Source organism: Lissotriton helveticus, chromosome 2_1, assembly GCF_964261635.1.
Source record: "Lissotriton helveticus chromosome 2_1, aLisHel1.1, whole genome shotgun sequence".
Taxonomy (NCBI): domain Eukaryota; kingdom Metazoa; phylum Chordata; class Amphibia; order Caudata; family Salamandridae; genus Lissotriton; species Lissotriton helveticus.
In genome coordinates, this window is record NC_136059.1 from 1,372,354,011 (window position 1) to 1,372,377,711 (window position 23,701).

At 44.7% G+C, this 23,701-nt stretch overlaps 2 protein-coding genes across 2 annotated transcripts in view; one reads left to right on the forward strand and one right to left on the reverse strand.

The window, feature by feature from the left end:
• The window catches only part of LOC144818664 (uncharacterized), a 189,568-nt gene extending 174,011 nt beyond the window's left edge, over positions 1–15,557 (reverse strand). Inside the window, exon 1 of the mRNA XM_078676310.1 lies at positions 15,403–15,557. Within this exon, the coding sequence (XP_078532436.1) occupies positions 15,403–15,462 (60 nt within the window). The 5' untranslated portion in view covers positions 15,463–15,557. The remainder of the gene's footprint in view (positions 1–15,402) is intronic.
• A 488-nt stretch (positions 15,558–16,045) lies between these two features.
• TRMT10B (tRNA methyltransferase 10B) overlaps positions 16,046–23,701 on the forward strand; it is a 235,137-nt gene continuing 227,481 nt past the window's right edge. The window contains exon 1 of the mRNA XM_078676311.1: positions 16,046–16,305. Coding sequence (XP_078532437.1) covers positions 16,147–16,305 — 159 coding nt within the window. The 5' untranslated portion in view covers positions 16,046–16,146. The remainder of the gene's footprint in view (positions 16,306–23,701) is intronic.

The following is a 23,701-nucleotide window of genomic DNA, read 5'->3' on the forward strand; positions in this document are numbered from 1 at the left end:
CACACCCGCAACCACACACAAACACACACAACCTCACACAAACACACACAACCACACACCCATAAACACAACCACACACACACACAACCACACACACACACCCAACCACACACCCATAAACACAACCACACACAAACACAAATTTATGGCAATTTGAAAGACATTCGCAGCACACCCTTATGTTTATAGAAACAGCCAATGTAGTGGCCTTAGATTAATGAACTCAGTCTGTCATATACTCATTTCTTAGAACAAACATTTTTGGTGACAAAGAACATTCACTTTAAAAAGCAAGCCACATCAGTGAGTATCTTCCAATGATGTTATTCCTTTTATTGTTCTTTTCTTTTTTTGATATTCAATCCAAACAAAAACAGCCGACACGTGTTTTGTCTGCCCATGGACTTTGTCAAGGCATGAGGCGTAATGATAGGAGACCCGAACGAGTACCAAATGGTTGAGAGTAAACGATTCCTGAGAGAATACGGTGCTCCTTTGTTTTGCTGATCGGAACTTATCAAGGTTCACTAGTCGCAATTCCGGATACCGATTGGAGTACTTTCCATTCAGGTTGTAGACAAAACTACTTGGATTCTATTATTATTATTAATCTGACAGACCCTTTCCACCCATGTTATGACAAAGTGGTGAAGCAATAGATCAATCTCTGTTAAGAGGGTCAGGGGAAATTTGTTCCGGTACCCTCTAAACCAAATAGTGCATCTGGGGATCAAGTACATACATAGTTACGGTCCCAGTAAAGACAGGAATCAGGAATTGTTTACTCTCAGCCATTTGGTAATCGTTCGGGGTACCCTATCATTACGCCGCATGCCTTGACAAAGTCCATGGGAGGACGAAACACGTGTTGGCTGTTTTTGTTTGGATTGAATATCAAAAAAAGAAAAGAACAATAAAAGGAATAACATCATTGGAAGATATTCACTGATGTGGACTTTTTCTTTTTAAATTGAATGTTGTCACCAAAAATTCTTGTTCTAAAAAATGAGTATATGACAGACTGAGTTCATTAATCTAAGGCCACTACATTGGCTGTTTCTATAAACATAAGGGTGTGCTGCGAATGTCTTTTAAATTGCCATAAATTTGTGTACACAACTGTTTTGTTGTAACCAATGGCACTCTTTTGGTAGTGGGTGCCAGAAAGATCAAAATAGCACCCTAATAACAGTGAAAAGCTTCATACTTACAAAGAATTCGTTTTCACACTGTAAATTATTGAATGTAAATGGTCACTAGATGTGCTATTCCATCTCTTTAATAAGGGGACACTACTACCTTCTTTTTTGTTAATATAACACAAACAAACACACCCAACCACACACAAACACACCCAGTTCAGTTCAGTTCATCTTTATTTCATTGGTTAAAAACCAACATAAAAATACACAATACATTACAAATCCATAATCAACTTTTACATTATTCTGAACTTTACAATGTTAAAAACAAATTTAAAATATATATTCTTATTAAAACTAATTGAAAGGGAGAGATCGATTAATTCACTTCACCCTACATCAACCCCTAGTACTTCTTAATTTGACAGCAATTTTTTAAAAACTCATTATAGAACACAGAGTACGCATCTCAGTTGCTCTTTGCAAAAATAATAAAGCAGTTTTAGCATGAAAGATTTTTGACTCCTTTAAAATATCCACAAGAAATCTTCTGCGTGGGATTTTATAAAAAGAACATAATAATACAAAATGAAGGGTGTCCTGCGGAGACCTATTGTCGCAGCCGCAGGCACCCTTCTGCTCAATTGTTAGAGTAAAACCAGACGGGTAAGCTAAAATGTGTGGTAACAAATTGAGCCTAAAACGACACATTAAAAATCTCTCTTGTTGATTATGCATTAAAAAAGATACGGTTCCATGCCCATTTCATGACTCACAAGAGAGTGCACTACTACAGATGATTTATTAGAGTCAAGTAGATTCCTGCTTTGATAGTAATGATCCAATAACTGCTTTTGAATACGAAATTTGCTAGAGCTATCAATTTTTGAGGGATCAGAAAATAACATTTGGTAGTCAATAGACTCTAAGGTTTCTTTAATGTATTTAACCCAAGGGATTTGCAACCATCTGTCTCTCTGAAGATAATCTTCGATAATCTGTCTAGTTAATTCAGCGTTTGGATTTAGCCAAATTCGAAGCCAGGTCAGAATTGGTCTTATTCTAATCAGGTCAGAAATGTACGGGGTACCAAGCTCCTTGTGTGTGACTGCTGCTGGGATGCTCTGTGGAAGCTTTAACAGTTTCTTTAAGAATTTATCTTCCTCAGTTTGTATCCGACGTGCATCCCTAAAGCCCGACACCTCTGCCCCGTACGTAGCTTTAGGAATACTGACCGCTCTGTACATTGACATTACTTGTTCAGGGGACCAACGACCCATCCTTCGCGCAAAGTTTAAAATGGCACCATTCGCTGAAACAAGTTTCCTGCACCTTTCCTCCAGCAATGGGGCAAACCTAATATTTTCATCAAACAAGAGACCCAAGTATGAAAAAGTATTCACGGTGTCCAAAACATGGGTTCCTATTTTGAACGGAAATCTCTTGAGGGGTTTTTTCCCTGCCACCATGATAAAGGACTTAGTCAGGTTTACAGAGAGATCTAAATTCTCCATGAACCCTGCAAAGCCACTAATTAGCCGCTGCAGACTCACCGCTGTTCGTGCGAGCAGGACCGCGTCATCCGCGTACAAAAGTACCGGTATGTGACGCGATCCTACTCGTGGGCAGTCCGTCCCCAGTGTCAGCAGAGCACTCTTCAGGTCATTTATGTAGAGGGAAAATAGAAATGGAGCCAGGATACACCCCTGCCTCACCCCGCTAGTGCACGGGAAGGGATCAGTACTCACCCCTCCCGAGCTATAGCGGACCTTGGCAGTGGTGTTCCAGTGCAGTTCCATAAGTATGTTTATCAGATCTGGATCAATTCCCAATCTAAACATAAGCGCCCAGAGTTTTGCTCTGTTTACATTATCAAATGCTGCTGCAAGGTCCATGAACCCCATATATAGGGTTCCTGTGTCTGATTTAATGTATTTAGCAGCCAAAAGGTACAAGTTAAGACATTGGTCACTAGTTGACTTGCCCGTTCTAAACCCATACTGAGTCTCTACCATGATGTTATGTACTTCAGTCCACTCTGTGAGGCGGTTTAGTATTACCCTACCTAGGAGTTTCGCTAAGACATCAATCAGCGAGATTGGTCTGTAGCACTGCGGATTATCCCTACAGCCTTTCTTATATATAGGAACAATCACTGCAGTTGACCAAGATCTCGGGAGACCCGTTTTAATAGCTGCATTAAGTACTCTGGTCATAATCGGTGCCCAAAGATCAGTATTACTTAAAAGGAGGTCTGGGGGTGTGCCATCCGGGCCTGGCGCCTTATTACGCGTCAGCCCTAGCACTGCCTTTAAGATTTCCGGCAAGGAGAATTCTAGCTCAACTGCTCTGGGACCCTCCCATACTCCATCCCCATTTCCTATCTCCTGTTGATTATACAAACTTTTAAAATGGTTCGTCCATTGCTCGGGGAGTATATTGGTGCTGATTACAGGAGAGCTAGAGTCTTGGTAACAGGGTCTATTTATGATTCTCCAGAATTGGGCATAATCTCGATTTTCTCCTGCTTCTCTAAGGTCTGCCCAGACTTCCTTTTGAAGTGCACTCTTTCTTTGCTTCAGCTGTGTTTTATAATTGCGTCTACAGAGGGCGATGTCATTCTTGTCTCTAGGGGACTTCTTTAGGCGCTGTTTTAATTCTCCGAGTGCCCGTGAGCAATTCGAATCAAACCATCTTGGAGTAGTCAGGTCCTTAGTAGGCCTCTTAGTTTTTAATAATCCTTCAACTATCCTCGTTAAGGATTCAAATGCCAGGACCACTTCTCTACCCTCTTTAGCAAAGTCTAGGCAGATCTCTATCTGTTCTTTTCCTCTATCCACTAGGCTGCTGTAGAAGTCTTGTGGATTAATCATTGCCCATCTAATGCGCCTTCCTTGGTCCGTTGGTCGGATTGTCATATCCCCCCTGATGTTTTACTGGTAGATTGTTATATTCTATTTCAAGAGTTAGGGGGTTGTGGTCGCTGAAAGGGCTCCACTCCGTTCTTACCTTAATAATCTGGGCTTTAGCAAAGGCAGAGATTACTACAAAGTCTATTATGGAAGCACAACCTTTTCCTTTAAATGCAGGAATGAGGGGGTCTCCTGCTTTCAGTGGCAACAGGTCCATTGTGTGAGTAAGGGCAAAGCTATCAAGTAGCTTCATAATCAGTGTGCCCTCCCTGCTATGTTCAAAGTGTGGTCCACTTTCAACAGAGCAGGAAGACCAATCAGCGGAAATAGGTAATAACTTTGGGCACAGATGACAATTAAAATCCCCCATCAGCAGTACGATTGGTTCGGGCCCCCCTGCCTTAAGTCTGTTTCCTCATTTAACCTACTCTCTAGCTCTATTAGTGTGGGGAAGTTTCCCTCGATTGGGCCCGAGTTGTAAAAATGTAAGATTAAAAATCTCTGCCCGTGTCCCTGGAATTTCACTGCTTGTATGGTGTCAGACACCCAGACTGGTTGTGACCAAGTGCCTTTTAGGTCTAAGTCGACATATATCACTAACCCTCCTTTCGCCCTCCCAGATCTCGCTTCTTGGGCTGGCCTGAAGAAACATTTATACCCCTCCAGGTGGCAGGAGTCAAGGTCTCGCGCCCATGTTTCTTGTAAGGCTATAATGTGAAAGCCCCTTATGTACTCTCTCCACTCTGTATTGTCAAGTTTGCCCCCCAGGCCTGCTACATTCCAGGACAGAAAGGCTAATCCTGCCCTGTTTGCATTCCTTCCCTCCGGGCTGCATTCGTTTTTTCTACGGTTTCCTATTTCATGGGTCTCTGGGGCTTTGTCATTCTCTTCCCTCTGTTTTGGGGGGGATCTTCTATCCTAATTTTTAGCCAGTTCCTGCGGTTAACAATTCCCTCCTCAATTGTAGGGCAGGGTGGTCCCCCTATAGCAGTAGTAGTCAAGTCAAGTCAAGAAATACTTTATTCGGTTCGTTTCAAAAACCACAAAAGTACAAAAACAAACAAGAAGGTCCAAAAGACACCAGACAACATAATAACATAGAAGTACAATTTAAAAAGGAGGAAGTACCCAGTTCAAAAGATACTTGAAAGTGCAAAAATATGGTGTCAAATTTTAAAACAGGAGATATATACAACATTCCATTATTTAAAAGCAGATTAAAAACATTTAAAAATTGAGTCAAAAGGCAGAAATTAACATTTGTAATTATTCATCTAAGTCCAACTAATCTTTTTACTAAGTCTCACTGCTATGGTTAAAAATCTAGCTACATTACAAATTTCCCATATGTTAGACAGTAATTGGAAGTACAATAGGGCTGGCTTTACTTGCTTAAACCCTTTCCCCTTAAGTAGGGGTATAATAAACTTTTTCCTTATATCTATGAAGTAACCACAGAAAAACAGGAAGTGAGCAGTATCCATAATCGAACAACCATCACATTTACACAAATCCAGATCAAAAGGCTTAGTCCAACCAGGGCGATCAGAAATCAGAAGGTGGATTTTGTCTAACCGGAACTTAGTTAAAAGGTGTCTGTGATTTGTGTTATTAACAACCTTTAGGTAAAGTTCCAGTTCACACCCAGAAGATACAATCAGTTGGTGGGTTCTCACGGATGGCTTTGACAACTCCAATCCTTCTCTATCCATCCCTCTGTTCAACAGAAAGGTATTTTTGACCCACTTCAGGTCGCCCTTCACTAAGTTAGATGGCTTGTTAAACAGTTCTGGCCGGCCTAACTTTATAGATAGTTGTTGGACATATTTCAACCAGGGGATCTTGTCCCAGTGATCTAGGGTAAGGCAGTCCTTAAAAATGTCTTGGTTCACTTCCAATTCCGGGTTAAGCCAGACTGAGATCCACTTAAGTAGGGGGGCCATGGCAATTCGATCCTCCAGATAAGCTACGCCGCATTCCTGATGTACTATGAAGCCGGCCGTAGATCTTGGCAAGGAAAGAATCGTTTTAAGAAAGTTGTCCTCAGTTATCTGGAGCATCTTAACTGTCCTGAAACCCCACAAGTCTGCGCCATACATGGCGATAGCAATACATTTTGCAGCATATACCTTTAATACCGCCTCCAAGGGTTTCACCCCTAGTTTACGCGAAAAGCCCAGAACTGCCGAAATAGAACGTGCCAGGGCGTTTTTTTTCTCCTGCAATTGGGGGTGCCAGGTAGAACAGTCATCAAATACAACCCCCAAATAGGGAAATCTGGAGACTCTTGTCAGTTTATGCCCATTGCATTCTAGTACCATTACATTTTTTTTCTGGGCCCTGCCTTTCTGGCCCACCACCATAACATGAGATTTACCGTAATTAACACTTAGATCAAGGGATGACATAAAAACATAAAATGAATTTAACAGACATTGGAGACCCACTGCGGTGCGAGCTAAAAGAGCGGCATCATCTGCATATAATAAAGCAGGCAATGAAAACGTTCCTGCCCTCGGGATGTCCTTACGAGCTGCTCCTAGAGCGCCGCCCAAGTCATTAATATATAATGTGAACAACAAGGGAGCTAAAATACATCCTTGCCTTACCCCATTGGTGATACTAATCTCACCCGTGCGATTACCCTTTCTATCATATCGCACCGTAGCTGTAAGGTCCCTATGGAGGTCTGCTAAGAAATGCACAATGTTGGGATCTATTCCAATTCTAAGAAGCTGGCCCCATAACTTGGACCTATTTACTCGATCAAATGCCGAGGATAGGTCCATAAATGCGATGTACAGTGTTCCTGGCTTCGCTATTGTGTATTTCCCGATGAGCAATTGCAGATTTAGGCTTTGATCAATGGTACTTCGCCCCTTTCTAAAACCATACTGTAGAGCCGAGAGGGTGTTAGTGTCCTCGAGCCAATCAGTAAGTTTACTTAAAACCACTCTCCCTTGGACCTTTACAGCAGAATCGATAAGTGAGATTGGGCGGTAATTGCCCGGGTCACCCCTATCACCTTTTTTGTAAATAGGCACAATCACCGACTTGGACCATGTCTCCGGGATGCCTGTTTTTGAAATTCTATTAAAAACATTTGCTAATACTTTGGACCAAAATGCTATATTGGCTTTAAAAAGGTCAGAGGGAACTCCATCCGGCCCAGGAGCCTTATTGCTGGTCATTTTACCAATAGCTTCTGCTACCTCGCCCTCGTCTACAACTAGAGTATATGGCAGACTGGAAAAGGTGATTGAAGCCTCAGCCCCCGAATTCTCCTGTTCATAAACTGACTTAAAATAAAGGTGCCATTTATCTTCTTGTATTCCACAGCCCAGTTCATTGTTACGGGAGTCAGTAAAATAGGGTTGGTTGACCACAGCCCAGAACTTGGCGCTACTTTTCAGCACGTCAGTTGACGTTAACTCAGCCCAGGCATCCTCTCTGATCTCTCTCCGCCTCCTTTCAACGACTATCTTATATTCTTTCCTGAGGGTAGCCACCAGCAATCTGTCCACTGGTTTGCATTTAAGGGCCACTTTAAGTTTTTGGTTGGCCACTGAACAATTCCTATCAAACCAGCCTACCTTCCCATGCGCTTTGCCTTTACCATGACGTGTCAGAGTAAGGACAATGTCGAGGCAAACCTTTTGGTATGCCTCCACTACTTCTTTGTCCCCTGCCTGAACATCCATACAAAGCTTGAGTTCCTCCCGGCTGCTACGGCAAAGGTTTGAAAAGAACTCCTCTGGGACTAGCTTGCACCATTTGATTCTGCGGGCTTAATCAGTCAACCGCATGTCGCATTTGTCCACCATATTCGACCTACTCTCCGTAGTTATGATTACATCTTTTACCTTTAACAAGACTGGATTGTGATCGCTGAAATGAGACCACACAGCGGAATAACTGATGATATGGCTACCGCAACTACTACTTAAGAAAATAAAATCTATTACAGACCCACTACCATGTCCTTTAAATGTAGGAATGTCCTCACCGCCCCCAGTAGGTAACATTAACCCATTTTCGGCCAGCATGGTTTCCAGTAAAATGCCCTGGTCTGAATGCTCAAAATGAATGTCCTCTTGATCAGGAGGACCAAATAGAACATTAGGAGGGCATTCATCCTGACAACCATGAATATTGAAGTCCCCCATTAACAAAATGGTACATTCAGACTCCAACGACTCTTTAAATTTTAGGAGAAAAGAGTTTAACATGATCAAATTACTAGTTGAATGAGTCCTATCAAAAGAATTATAAAAATTCACTACCAGGACATTATGGTGGCCCTTGCGAATTATTTGAACCGCAAGACAGTAGGGACAACCAGTAACTATTTCTTTATACGTGCCAGGAATTTTAGCAGCTACCAGGGTAACCAAACCCCCCGCGCTCGCCCTCGTACAGAGGCGATAGCTGGCAGAAAAAAAGTGGTAAAACCATCTAATGTAAGTATGTTTTGTGTGTCCCAAGTTTCCTGTATACATGTCATATCCATTGTGCCTATAAAGTCCCTCCATATAGGGTCGTCAACTTTACTTCTGAGGCCAGCAATGTTCCATGTAGCCACAATTAGCTCCCCTGCCCTGTTACATTGTCCCTTTTTCCAGGTACTGAATCGCCACCTTCAACACCCTGAATGATAATTGGGATTAACAGTCCCGCATCTATATTAGGCTCCTGCACATTTTGGAGGCTACTAGCCTTTTGTGGAGGGGTTGAGTGGGTGTTTTCCAACAAACTAGGCAATCGGCCCTGTGTTTGTCAATCAACCCAGCCTAAGTTAGCCAAACAATCATAGCGATTGGCCTTGGAGATGTTAAAATAGTTTTCATGACCGTTAACTGTCTGGGGATAACTATAAAAATTGCCATTTTGCATCCCTGCGCCAAACCCACCATGAGTGGATCTACCTCTTCTTCTCTGGACCACGGTCCAACCATCCTCACCTCCCTCGCCCCATCCATAGGGTTGCTCATCCCATGGGGGGGTTAAACCTCCGCCTACCCTTTTGGTCATTCGGATCCCTTAATCAAATCCATCTTTTATCCACTTGCTCCACAGGCAAATAGAAATAAGAGAGTGGTCTGGCAGTGACAGTGTTAGCTTGGTAGCGAGAAGTTCCTCTGCAGATATATTCTACCACCTGTGGGTTTTCAAAGGTTACCACAATGCAATCCCCTTGTAGGTTTTTTCTATTTCCACCCACCCAGGGGGTTCTCTCCACCATTAAGATGTTACTAGGCATATTCGTGGGTAGGGGATAATTATTGGATAACCAGTGGCACACCTTATTCTTTAATGCCTGGAAGGGTTCCACATAAGGTGGTGTTAGTTCCGTTACCCCACTCAGGACCACTACATAAGGGCAGGCATCTGGGGGGAGGTGAATATTTCTTCAAGGCTCCACCTTTTCTCTAGGGGCTGAATCCAGATTTGGAGTCAAAGGTGCAGAATCCTTAAATTTAACTTGAGGGGTTATTTTAGACTTAACAAGAGTAGGTGTTTTATTAGGATCAGGGGTCTTGACTTTTTCTCCTCCTGATTTGGAGGTGTTAATCGGGTTCTTTAACACAGTGTTTTTACCCAGGACTACATTTTTAGGTGCCGTGGTTGTTTACGTGCTGTGGTCGTCACATGGGAGGCCATGTTGTTCTGATTAAAACTAGGAGCACTTATATCCTTATGGATATTTTTCAGCACTATTTCTAGACAGCGTAGCCTTGCCTCTATCGGTTCAAGAAGGGTTTTTAGAATTCTAAGATATTACTACTCGTCGGACTTACCCCACCTCCTTCCTGACGGGTATCAACCCATTTATCCTCTTCCCCGCTTGCTTCCAAAATTTCCTCCAAACTACTGTCTATAATCGTGTCATCAGGGAGACTCAAAGATAGGCCAACAGTTACTGGCTGTACTTCCCCTATAACTTCAGAGCTTACTGCCGGGTCCCCGCTCACGGTCACAGGCTGTAAGCTGGGAGTGGTCTGGTTAGAATTAATTTTAGCTTTCCTGGCTTTGTAAGTGGTCGATTTACTGGCCCTTTGTTTGGGAATTGCCCCCTCTTTCAGCCCTCTCTGGTTGATATCAGAGGTCGGTCAATTATTCGCCTTCGCGGCAACCAGATCACTGTCTGGGCGACCCTCTGACAGAGTTCGAATGAGGGGGAGCGTCAAGACCCTGTTGGGGACTTAATACATAATGATCAACATCGTTATCTAACCTAGCAGGGGTGTTAGGGCAGATCCTAGTATCAGGCGTTCGTGCCTGAGCAATAAGGCCTAATGAAGATCTTTTAGCCTTAATCAAATCTTGGGACACCCTTCTGTCCATTAGTACAATCCCTTCATCAATCAATGCATTGGTACGGACTATGAAATCATCCAGGGTGCCAGTCAACTTTTTTGCCCCCCCTGCAGCCATACTTCTAGTCTCTCGACAATCCATGTTAATACCTACCCCTAGAGACTAAAAGAGCTAAAAAAGCTATGGGGTATAAGTACACAATGTCGTTAGATATTGAAGCAACCAACAGAAACATACAATGGGTAGATATATACACCCCAATTGGTATTTACACGTGAACTTCTAGATATTACACCTATGCTTACGGTTCAGGTGTCCAAATGTCAGTAGGTTGGTATAATTGGGGCAGGGTTTATGGCCCAGGCCAGGCTCCTCGAGCCTCTGAGGGCCTCAGAGGGCCCGCCCTTTGCCTGGGCTTAGCCCCGGGCTGAGTCCCGCGTTCGCGGAGGGCGGAGGAAATTAATAAGGCGGAGGAGAGGTCCGGGAAGAGGCCACAGGTGCGTGAGTGTGATATGCGCAAAGACCTGTGGGCCTCACAGTCCCGTGCTCCGAATTCCAGCGGCGGTCGTCTAATCACCGTCGGGGGAACAGGCAATGTGAAGTTCCAGCAGCAGCAGTATCCTTCCCCACGCAGAACAAACCAGGGAACAAGGCACAGTCAGAGCGGCGACTACGAGCGGCTCCCGCAGAGCGGGGGCCGCGAGTCGCTGATAAGGGCGCCAAGATCACAGGGAGGAGTCCGGGAAGAGGCCACAGGTGCGCGAGTGTGATATGCGCAAAGACCTGTGGGCCTCGCAGTCCCGGGCTCCGAATTCCAGCGGCGGTCGTCTAATCACCGTCGGGGGAACAGGCAATGTGAAGTTCCAGCAGCAGCAGTATCCTTCCCCACGCAGAACAAACCAGGGAACAAGGCACAGTCAGAGCGGCGACTACGAGCGGCAGTAGTAGTTAAAAGCTCTTTATCTATGGGGGGTAGTCAATCATTCTCATCGAGCGACTGCAAAGGGGCAAATCTATTTCTCCACTGGGAGTAATCCCGGGGTGGGAGGAACTGGTCGGGGTGGTTTGTGGCTCTAGCCCTTTGGATATGTTGTGGCCTTCCCAAGTTAGACATTGAGTGGTCAACATTATTACTGCTCCATCTCCTTGGGTAGAAGTACCCAAGGGGGAGCGCACAGATTGTGCTGGTGTGATTTCTGTTGGAATTCTTCAGTATGTAGTCCACCAGTCTAGCATCACAATGCAATCCCCCCTTATGTCCTTTTTCCTACCCCCTAACCAGTTAACTCTTTTTACATGCACTATCTCCCCCCTTTCCCCAGCATTTAATGGTCTATGTATATCCAACCACTTGGAGATTTTAGCATGTAATTGAGAGTGCGATTCTTTGTCAGAGGCCCTGATTTCCGGTACCCCCGCAAATACAATAACATAGGGACTGGCTTCCGGAGGTAGGTTTATGTGTGGGGGGAGGGCTAAGTGGACTGAAGAAAGGATCAGAGTCCGTGTAGGGTGAGCTATAAGGGCCATTTCTAACATGATGATCTTCCTGGCCTCTTTGTAATAGTGGTTGCAGGGGGGCTTTATCAGTGTTTTTAGAGCTCATCTTTTGATTTGGTCCCCCTCTCTGATCTTGAGGAACTGTCGGAGCATCATGTATTTGGGCATCCGTATGTTGGATATTACTGACACAATTATTGTTTACCATTGTATTATTATTAGGGGTATTAGCGGCCACACGTAGAGGTTGATTAGGACCTGAGGGGGAACTCTTAGTTATCAGGTCTAGTATCTTGCCGTGTTTGGTCAAACCACTTGCTATTTTGTCAACCTTACTTATGATAGGTTTCAACCGGGCAAAAATGAAAGTTTCGAGATGTTTCTTAAGATCACCTATAACATCCTCAATCCAACCTGGTGGGTTTGTGTTTGTTGGGACCTTGTCTTTTACCAGGGTGACATCTTGCCTATTTTTAGACCTTCCATCTCCTATAAGTGATATAGTTTTCCTCTGTTGTCCCTTGATCCTCCTCCGCTGTTTTGGTTTACTATGGGGGGTTGAGTCACTGTGCCCTGAGATTTTTTCCCCAGGGATAGGTGACGGTTGAGCACAAGGAACAGCTTCATACCGGGTGCTTGGTGACACTAAATTTCCAGTCATATTGGGGCTGTCCGCTAGTGTGTGATCCCTAGATTGTGTTGGGAAAGCTGCTATAGGATTGGGTGAAGCAGAAAGGCTCCTTTCCATGCGTTCTATCTCCCCAGATACCTTCTTCAACATTAAATCAATTGCGGTGTTTTTTTTTACTTTATTGGGGGCAAGATTGTTTTTTTTCGGGTAGGGTTTGGTCAGGGGTTTCGCCTAGGGGTGCTTTGCTCGTAGTCGAGCAGGTTTTAGGGTGATTAGACATAGTAAGTGTGAATTTAGACTAGCTCTTGACCTACCCTATAGAGCAGTCCAAGCTTCCTTCTAATGGGTGGCTAAATATCTCTATACTATGTTTACTATATATGGTTTATATCCCCTGCTCCCCCTCTTCCTAGTCCAGCAGCTGGATAGCGCAAGTTGATCTATGAGGCCCGGGCGACCAGTCCAGATCCAAAGTCAACAGTACCTGTCACAAATGTCCGTGCCAAGGAGGGTTGCCCGTCCCGTCCACAGACGGCCACAGACGGCCCGCCCTCTGCCCGCGCGCGACCCGCGATGGTCTGATCTTCTTTATGCGCCTCCGGGCGCTGGCAAGTGACGCTGCTGGCAGCGTCGCCGGGGCGACGCTGGGGATTGTAGGCCACCTGGGAAGCCTGGAGTACTGAGTCGGGGAGCGCTCCACCCTCTCGGCGGCCGCTAGGCAGTGCGGCGGCAGGGGAGAGCGAAACAGAGGAGCGTGTCCGGTGGCAAGACCTCGCTAGTGAATGGCAGGTCGCGTCGTGCCCCCAGTCAGGTACACACCCAACCACACCCACAACCAACCACACTTACACACAACTACAACCACACACAACCAACCACACACACACACACAACACCAACCACACATACAACCACACACACAACCACACACACACAACCACACACACACAACCACACACACAACCACACCGTCAGTGCACACTTTCACCAGACACAAACCCCACCAGCCGTCAGTGCACGCTTTCACCGGGAAAAACACCACCAGCCATCAGTGCACGCTTCCAACAGGCACACACCACCAGAAGTCAGTGCACGCTTTCACCAGGCACACACACACCACCAGCCGTCAGTGCATGCTTTCACCAGGCACACACCACCAGCCGTCAGTGCACGCTTTCACCAGGCACACACACACCACCAGCCGTCAGTGCACGCTTTCACCAGGCTCACACACACACACCACCAGTCATCAGTGCACAATATCTACAGGCACACACACCACCAGCCATCAGTGCACACATCAATTGTTAAACCATCCACAATTAACTATTGTAGCAAACGCAGTATGGCACACTTTACTTTTAAACATATTCATCTAAAGCGCAGCATGTCACCATTGCTACAAAAATAAATACACATTTTTTTGGCCTACAATTTATAGACTTTTGTTGCAATTGGTGTTGCAATATTTAGCAATGGCAATAGCTCAAACTTAATTAATGCGAGACATATTGCATTGCAAATGCTTGTTTCTGTTAATTGGCACTTTTAATATATCGATCCAAGTGGGCTATGCCATCTTGGATAGGTAACTAAAAAAATCAAAGTAAATGATGTACATGTCATTCTACTGGCACGCACATAAATTCTCACTCATGAGTGTCAGTGGAATGACAACTGCCATATCACTTTTTCTTTTATTTTGACAGGGTTGTACAGCATCACAACATTGTACAGCACTGCCAAAAAGTCACAACGACTAAGACCTAATGGCTTTGCCAAATGCCTCATTTTCCAAATAGCACAAGCAGACCTGAATTACTTTACAGTGCTCTCTAATGGGCTATCAAAGAAAAAGAGGCACGGGATGTACAAAGGTTTTCCTAGAATCAAACAGTATCCTCAAGTGAGGAAGCTAGGATTTGAGGGGAGGCATCCTACTTGGACATTGTGCGAAAAAGTATATGGGTGGACAGCATCTACAATTTCCCATTTAAAAAGTGGTCATTTTTTTTGTTAGTTAAATGCTGAAAAAGTATTTCTAGAAAAACAGAAAAACGTAACAAATTAAGCAAAAGCAAAGGCAGGCCATTATTTTTATATAAATATATCTGGTTTTCCTGGACTTTAAAAAAACAGACCGATATTAAGTTTGGCTCGGCACTCTAAATATTGCAAAATCGATATATTGGCAAAACAAAGCAGCCTTTGCGATCCGTCATAAGTGGCTGTGGGTTACTAGTCTTCGTATGGCACAAGTGATGGAAGCACAGATGGTTACGAAGATACATTCATTGACAGGTTCCGCCTGAACTCATTGCAGAAATCAGATTGCATACACCCGCTTGCCTTCATGGTTTTAAAATGCACCAGGATGGGGAGTTGCAGGTCCGGCCTCTGTTTTGAAGCCAGTGTCCACGTGATATGGGCAGAGACTCCTTGCCAAAAATGTAGCAGCCTTTTTACATAACTTTATACCTATATGCAGTCCTTTCAAGGACTCGTCATCGAGCTATTCTGCCTCATACATTTCCAAGCTGAAGAAGGTCTCCCGTTTCCTCGGTTAAGTGAATACTTTTCCATTACCCAACTCCCACCACTGACAGGTGTGCATCGGTCAAATCACCCCTCTCGGACTGTCGGCAACCCGCACTCTAGGCAGATAACAACAGGAGAATAAGATTTAAATGAGTGAAACGGTGATTCTCTTCAGTTATTTAGTACAGTAAGTGCAAGATTAAGAACACTGCAGAGAGAGAGAAAAACACAAAGAGACGCCACAAACACGCTTTGAGTTTGAATGTATAGGAGTTCCTGACTCTCCGTCGCAAACACTAAAGCTGCGCAAACTGCACACCCAAATAGACTGCACAATGTACGTTCTGGGCGGGGAGCTCACCGATGCCGCTGGAATACCCCTGCCAAATCCCAGCAAAACTCGCAACGAAGGCGCACTCATGTCTGCTCGGCTCTCCCCAGGCAGCAGCTCATACCCCACTAGGGCATCCGATGCTTGGGTGGAGGCTGCGGCCGGCGCTGCGATAGGTGGAGACTCGAAACGAAGCCGCGCCCCTGAGGCCTGGCGCAACCAGCGCCCTCCTGCATGTGTGGTTGCAGCGGGTACTACTCCGCGCTGTTTATTTTTGGACCTCATTGAAAAGACATGGTTTGGTTTCTAGCTCGCAGCTATGAAAGAGACAATAACAGCAGTGTTCCCGAAGAGGTAAACAAGGCGGCCATCTTGTACAGGGTTACTGTCTTTTCCATTGGACTGGAGGTTGCGATGACTGCCATACCGGTGCCTGGAAAACCAAAGCACTGTATTTTGCAGAACCATAAAACAGAACATTGCTATATGTCGCTTGCGAAATCTATGTCGTTTTACAAATGTTTTAGCAGTTATACACGCGTACCTTGTGCGTGCATTTGTGGGGCATTAAGTGGAACAAGGTTTGGCACAGTTTCACCAGCATGATGCAGCCCTACCCAAAACTCGATGAGAGCAGAGTGGAGCCAAAGAACTACATCCCCCAGATGCCCGAGGAAGAGGAAGTGAGCGCAAAGCAAACTACCATGGCAGCCTTCAGCTTGCTTTCACGCGCTTGATAATGCAGCATGACGGATGATTAAAAACTAGAACAGCATGATGAAGTACACAGAGTGTGAGGCAGAGGTGATTTGTATCAAGGATGCTGTTTGTAGGGGTGACCAAAGTTTGTATGAAGCCTTCCAGTTTCTGCAAATTGATACTACCTGTAATAAATCGAAACCCTCCTCGGCAATAGAAAACGAGTGGTGCTCGGTACGTACGTACTATTAGTAGTCCTTTAAGTGGGATGAAAGGGCCGGAGGGGTATCTAAAAGGGGCGTGGGCAAACAAACATAACAACGAATCTATCATCAAAGTCTTTTTTTACTGTTTTCTTCCGTGTGTGCTCTTCGTTTTGACTTCTTCACTTCAAAATGGTCTCTTGTGTTTTTCTCTCTTACTCGCTCTCTGCCTCAGAAATCTGATTCCCTTTATAGCCCAGCGAAGGGTATTCTGAGAACCTCTCACTGCTCTTAACTTCAACTCCACAGTTCTAATTCATGCTCTTTCATGAACGCCCATCCACACAATTGGCTCACTCAGCTACCAAGAAGCGACTCAGTTTTACTACAAGATCCATATGGTTGCTCCAGGAAAAACTGAAGTACAGAAGCCTTAGTCAGGATTTAAAACCTACGATTTATGGATCACTGTACATGTGTTAAGTAAGCCCTCTGAACTGCCTACCTGTTTCTATCTATATAACCTTACCCAGTGTCAACCTCACCATCTCCATGTTTGCAACTTTAAATTCCTCGGAGCCACACCTATTTCCAGATACTGATGGGATTGTTGCATTGTTTCTAGTAGTACAGTTCCAACAGGTCCATGACGTTTGCCTTGAATTGCCTTCACTGATAGTCACTGTTTCAGTGTAAAACAACATGTCATAAAATAGACAGAAAAGGCTACTTGCCCTTCATTCAGCACACGTAATGACTTCCAATAGACATCACATCTGTATTGCACACACAACAGATTGTACATAGAACTGCTTCAAACCCCATACAGCTGAACATCCTTTGTGAGAAAGCTAATACATTAATTAAAAATGTATTAGACATATTCATGTTGCCAAAAGTGCAGGCCCTTAAAACGTGCTCGACAAATAAACGTGCACACATGTATTTCTCTCTAAAATAGAAACATATTGTGTATTCATTTGTATCTGCTGGACGTTGCTGCTCTATTGTATCTTTTCCTTCGCTAACAAGATGTTATTTTTCAAGGGCAAGTCCTGCAGTGTGTTTGGCAGAAGTAAATGCTTTCATTGTCTGTTATGTGAAGCTTCTTTTAGTATGGTACATGCAGGAAGTACGCTGGGCAAAAATATGAATTTATGCAATGTATTTGAAAGTTGTAAGTTTACTTCTGGTGAAAAAATGACATAACTAATGAATGCTTGCAACATGTTATATATAGTGTATTTGTATTTTAACAATATAAGTGCCATGAGGGAAAGCATGAGAAAAGTATTTGTTTTTGTGTAACATCTCTTTTCCTATATCTGTAATGTATTAAAACAAGTCCCAATTTGTCTGTATAACATGTATTGTTCAAAATAGAATAAATGGATTCGAGTTTATTGTCTGTCACTTAATTAATTCACTTGAGTTTATTCGGGCCTCTTTTTGCTAGGCCACTTCATTTTGGTGCCTTCATCATATTTTCCTCTTGGACACTTTCTAGACCACTTTGCACATTTGCTCTGTTGCTCATGTATAACATCATTTTGCTTTTAGCTTCTAGGCTCGTTAGTTTTTTTGGTTTGAGTTTTTGTTTGTCAGGCTTACTTTAACATGGCACATTTGCACTTTTGACTTGTTTTAGCTTAATATCAGACACGCTCAAAATGCACATTTTTTATTGGCTCTCTGAGCACACTTTTTTTCAGAGCATTTTGTTACATATTCAAATTGATTTGGCTATTTGATTAAACTCTTTTATTCTGGCTTTTTATTGTTTCCTTAGACAATGTGCAGTGAGCATACAATTCATTTTCTGATGTGTAAATTGTTGCTGGCTACATCACTGTTGTAATGCTAATTATGTTCACTAAATAAATCTAATAATATAAAAAGACCTAGTAAGGGCCAGTTTTGAAATTCTTTGTGGCTTAATTTCGGAGTCCACTTTGCCCCCCACTGGTCCTGTAGATAGACACTTTTTGATAGAAGGAAAACGTTGAAATTTTCACTACTCATGTTTTGAGATGATGAGCTTTTTTAAAAGCTGTCATCCTGTAAGATGAAAGTAAGACCCATCCAACTGCAGAAAGACCAACGCAAACTGCACTGTGCATACAGTAGAGGTGCTCTAAAAGCTCTGCATTGTACAGCTAGACCTTGTAATGATTGGCATGAACAGGGACCGCTTAAAGATCTGCTGATGGTTGTTCACTAATGCACATGCAAGTGTGGTGAGCGCTTGCCCTCTGGCCTTATAAAATGGTTTTGAATGCACACCCTTGACCAGGCATCACCAGGTGTCATTTGTTACTGAATTGAAAGTTCATTTGGATATGGTTTCAGGAGGCAATATCTTCTAACATGTTTCAGGACAAGTAGACACATCCGCCTGAAATCCTGGCCTTCACCACAACACTAGGACAGCCCTTTATAAACTTAGCCTGTTTCAACCATGGGGCAAACATTGAATACTTTGTCAGAGAGGACTTCTAAAGCGCAGCACAATATACAGGATACAATAACCCCCCCACTGTATAACATGAGGTAATTGCAGGTTACCAAGTCTTGTTGAAACTGTATTACGAGACGGGGTCAAATTCCAAGTTCAGAAAAAGGATCACAGAATTCCAAGGTGATTTGAATATCCTTTTATGTATGGTACCGTCTGTTATTCCTTACAGTTAATTCTCACACAAACAGTCACCCTATTCTGACCTATCTGCCTATTCTCTTGCCTCATGTTAAGAAATGTGTTTTTTTGTTTTTTGTATGTTGACTGAATTATGGAATGTGTGCTCCAAAAAACCCAATAATACTCAGTTTGGTGTAGACACATTTGTTGAATAGTTGAATAAGGTGTGTTCCAAAGTGATTGTCTGTTAGAATATGTGGTAACCAGCAGATATATTCTTGTAGTGCATAAATAAACAGTCTGACATAAATGCCTCTTTAATGGGCAATGAAAATGTTTGAATGGGAAAAGGTTCAGAAGAAAGTGACCTAGGCAAGTTCGTTATCTTTTCAATTATGTAGGCAGTATTTTGGTTTCTCAGCGACATGTCTTTAATATTCTGCAAACTCTGACTAAACGTTCTAACATCTCAACTTTAAATACGTTTTTCCATTAGAACAGCTATGCCATGTTGTTATTGCAGGTTAATTGTGATGCCACAGCTAGAGTGTAATAAATTAATTAGATGCCGTTTTATATATGTAATGTGTTATAAAATAGTAGCAATACTGTAGATGAAAGATTTTTTTTTTGTTGTTGTTGATTTTTCAAAACCTTTATTCGTCATGCCCATTATCATACACAGCCCGTAGCCTACCACCCGGAGGCCGGCAGCAGTGAGATCCCAGGTCAGTTGTACTTTCGTTCTTAAGGTACACAGCGATATAGCCGACAACCCGGGGGTCCGGCAGCGTGTTACACGTGTAAATTCAAGCAGCTATCAGTATATATTGCAGGTCCTAGGATATCCGAACATTCCCTTCCCTTTGTGAGTGACTGAACCCTATTCCCCTTTCCTTATTGCCATCTGATCCTGTACCTAGTTTGCCAATGGATCTCCACTAAATCTAAGGCCTTACCCAAGCAAACAAACCCTAATCTCCCCTCTTCCCCCTTTCCCTGCACACACATAGCCCCCCTCCCTGGTCCACCCGTATCAATATGTGTAACACGCTTTTAGTCCCTGCCATCAATGTGAGTTCGTGTGGCTGTCCAAGTTACCGTTCCTAGCACATAAGTCGGCTGTGCTGTATGACCCAACTCGTCTTACTGTAGGAGTCCCCTGGGGATCGTGCAGTGCGTTGTTATGCGTTCGCCCTGTCCCCCCTCCGTCACCGCCCTCCTCACTCATGTCGTGTCACTCACCAGTTCCCACCTTACGTGTCTATATGTTGTGGAACTCTGTTAGACTTCCTCCGTAGGTTCTATAGTGTCTGGCAATGCGTCTTCACTATCCGCCTCCTTCTCCACTTCTTTCTCTATGTCTCTAGTCCTCAGATGCGTTTGGTACAAGCCCCAAAAGTTCTTCGGTCGGCTTGTGGGAGGCAGTAGCTCGCTATAATGTTCAGACTGTGTGCAGCAGTATAGCATATCATGCGCCCATCTCTTAGCCGTCGGGAGTGGGCCTCTCATCCAGCAGAGAGCTACCACTCGCCTAGCTATTAGCATTCCCATATCGGCCAAACGTCTGACCGCAACCGGCAGTCCTCTGGAGTGACCCAGTAGTGCTAACGTCGGGTCTGGGGTCATTTCAAGTTCTAGTATCAAGCTCATCTCCATGAAAACGTTGTCCCAATATCTCTGGATTCCCGGGCACCACCATGCAAGATGCATGAAGTCGGCTATTGGCTCGTGGCACCGTTCGCATTCTGCCGTCTGCCTGAGGCCATACCGGTGAAGCTGCTCCGGGGTGTAATACACTCTTTGAAGAAACTTGAAGTGTACCGGCCTATGTCTACCATTCAATAACAGCTTTTTGGTATTCATACAGCAATATCGCCACATGCCATCGTCTATAGTGACCTGCAGATCTCTCTGCCAGGCCACTCTAGCTTTCACAAGCTGTTGCCCTCTGTGCGCCATAGCCGTCTTATACAGATTTGTGATCAACTTACGGGGAGTTTCCGTTTTGATAACATGCGTGAGTTCCTTGACATCCGGCGGCTCCGCCAGATCTGAGCCAAGGAGGTCCAGCAGTGCGCTGCGCACCCTGTGGTATTGGAAACGGAGTAGAAGCGGTGCTTCGCAACCCTCTGACGCAACCTGGTCCCACGTTTTCACTCTTCCTTCCACAAATAAATCTCCTGCACTAGTGATGCCCAATTTGCGTAGCGCTTGAACTACCCCTCTCTCTTCGAGTGGAGCTAGCCATAACGCCCACTCAAGGGGCATGTTAGAGGAATATAATATTACACAGTGTGCGCCTGCAGGAGAGAGTGCCATGCATGATTCGTGGCAGTGATAGAGTCCAATACGCCAGTTCTGCGGTCTACCGGTCTGAATACCGTGGCCGGGAGTTGGTCTGCAAATAGACGTTCCAAGCGCACATGGGGGACATGCGCATCTCCGTGTATCCATGTATGTAAATGGGCAGCCTGCGCCACTCTGTAGTACAGCTCCAAATCCGGCGCACCCAGTCCGCCCATCTCGTACGGCAACGTAAGAAGAGTCCATTTCGCTCTGGGTTGTTTGCCTCCCCCCGCTAGCCTAGTCATAAGTTGTCTTATAGATTTGAAGAAAACTTTAGATAGCACCATCGGTATGGCACTGAACAGAAATAAGAATCTCAGCAGTACTACAATTTTCATGCTGGCTATGCGTCCCTTTAGGGATAGAGGTAACTTGCACCATGCCTCAACATCGTCTTCCAACTTGCTGTATGCCACTCCGTAGTTCTCTCGTAGCAGAATATCCGAGTTTGTGTGCAGCTGAACCCCTAGATATCGAACCGATTCTAGAGACCATTGAAGCGGGGATTCCATGTCAAATTGGCATGTCGCTGGGGTCAGAGGAAAGGCCACCGATTTCGTCCAGTTTATCCTCAAGCCGGAGAGTGCTCCGAATCGCACCACCTCTCTGAGCACCGATGTCAAATTATTCTCCGGGTCTCGAACGTACAGCAATGTGTCATCAGCGTACATGGATATTACGATCTTATACATTGGAAAATTAACACCTTCATTGCTATGATACTCTCGTAATGCACATGCTAACTGTTCCGCCACAAGCGCATAGAGAAGCAGTGATAGCGGGCAGCCTTGTCTAGTTCCTCTGCAGATCGGGAAGGAGTCCGTCACTAGGTCGCCTAGGCGAAGCCTAGCCATCGGTTGATGGTATAAGGCAGCAAGCATTTGGAGGAACGGCTCACCCAGCCCTAGTCTCAGCAATACTTGAATCATGAATGGCCACTCAACGGAATCAAAGGCCTTCTCCATATCTAGAAAAAACGCTATGGCTTTCGTATCTTGTCTGACATGTTGGATGGTGCCCAGCACTGTTCGAATATTATAGGTATAGCTATGCCTCTTATGTAGACCTTAAAGGCCTCCCATACTGTTTGGATACTATCTACGGAACCTAAGTTTGTCTCGAAAAAGACATCAATCTCTTCCACAAGCTCCCCCCGAAATTGCTCATCTAACGGTGAGTATGGAGGGAAACGGCATGTGAATGGTGGGATCTTCTTCGTGGGTGTCTCCAGCACTAGCAGTAACGGTGAATGATCAGAGAGAGTGCGCGGCAGTACCGAGCAGGCCTTAATGCGCTCCAATATGAAGGGAGACGGCAGCCAATAGTCAATTCTGGTGTTTATATCGTGGTAGGCGGAGTAGTGTGTATACCCCCCTGTGTTGCGTGCCTTTGCCTCCATACGTCCTCCAGATCTAGGGTCAGGAGCTCTGCTTGCAGTGTTAACGCGGCCACCAAGGGTCTGAGTGATGGGCCTGCTGATCTGTCCAGCGCTGGGTTCAGCACCAGGTTAAGATCCCCTCCCTAAAGCACCTGTGTAGTTGAGTAAGTGCGTCATATGTGTGCTAGGTTACTATAAAAGTCTGGGGAGTCGTAATTTGGGCCATAAATATTAACGACAATGAGATCATATCCCTTCCCCGTGCATTTAGATATTACAAAGCGACCTTCAGTATCTGTCTGAAGCAGAGTCAGAGTTAACTTCGATCTAGGGTTAACCCAGGTCAAGACTCCCCTGGAGTGTGTTGTGAACCCAGCGGCTGTGGTAGTGCCCGCTAACCCCCTACTAAGGAGCATTCTATTTGTGAGTGGTAGATGTGTTTCCTGTAAGAGTGCTAAATCCACGCTCTGCCGCTGTAAGTAGCTTAAAACCTTTCTAAACTTGCGGTGGTCATTTAATCCCCTCACATTCCATGTGAGGGCTCTCAGTACCGGTTCTGCGAAGGAGGCACTACAGGTCCAAAGCAGGCTCTGGCCAGCAATTCTGGTCAACCCTTGCCACTTCTCAACCATGAAGTAGCACATTTCCAAAACTAGCGTGTTTTGAGAAGGGAATCCCCCTCTCACACATAGAAAAACACTTTAGGTCATGTATACACATAGTCTGTAATATACACCCACTAGTTTTAATCACATACACGTATTTTAACCCGTCCTGAAGAAAGCCAGCATAGTCATAAGGCACTGGCTGAAACATGTTGACACATTCCAGGATGTGAGAGGTCGTAACTCGCCTCTAACATCCAACAGCCTTATTTTAACCGCTGACGGTGACCCAGCTATTAAAGTCTAATTTGCCTCCGGGCACTGGGATCCCCGCCAAGCCGTTTTAACCCACTTTCCATAACACTCTTCACCGCACACTCAGCGACATACCTGCTCCGCTGTAATCAGGCGTCGAAGCACACCCGGGACACGCTAGGTGTCACTGGGTGGGCCCGAT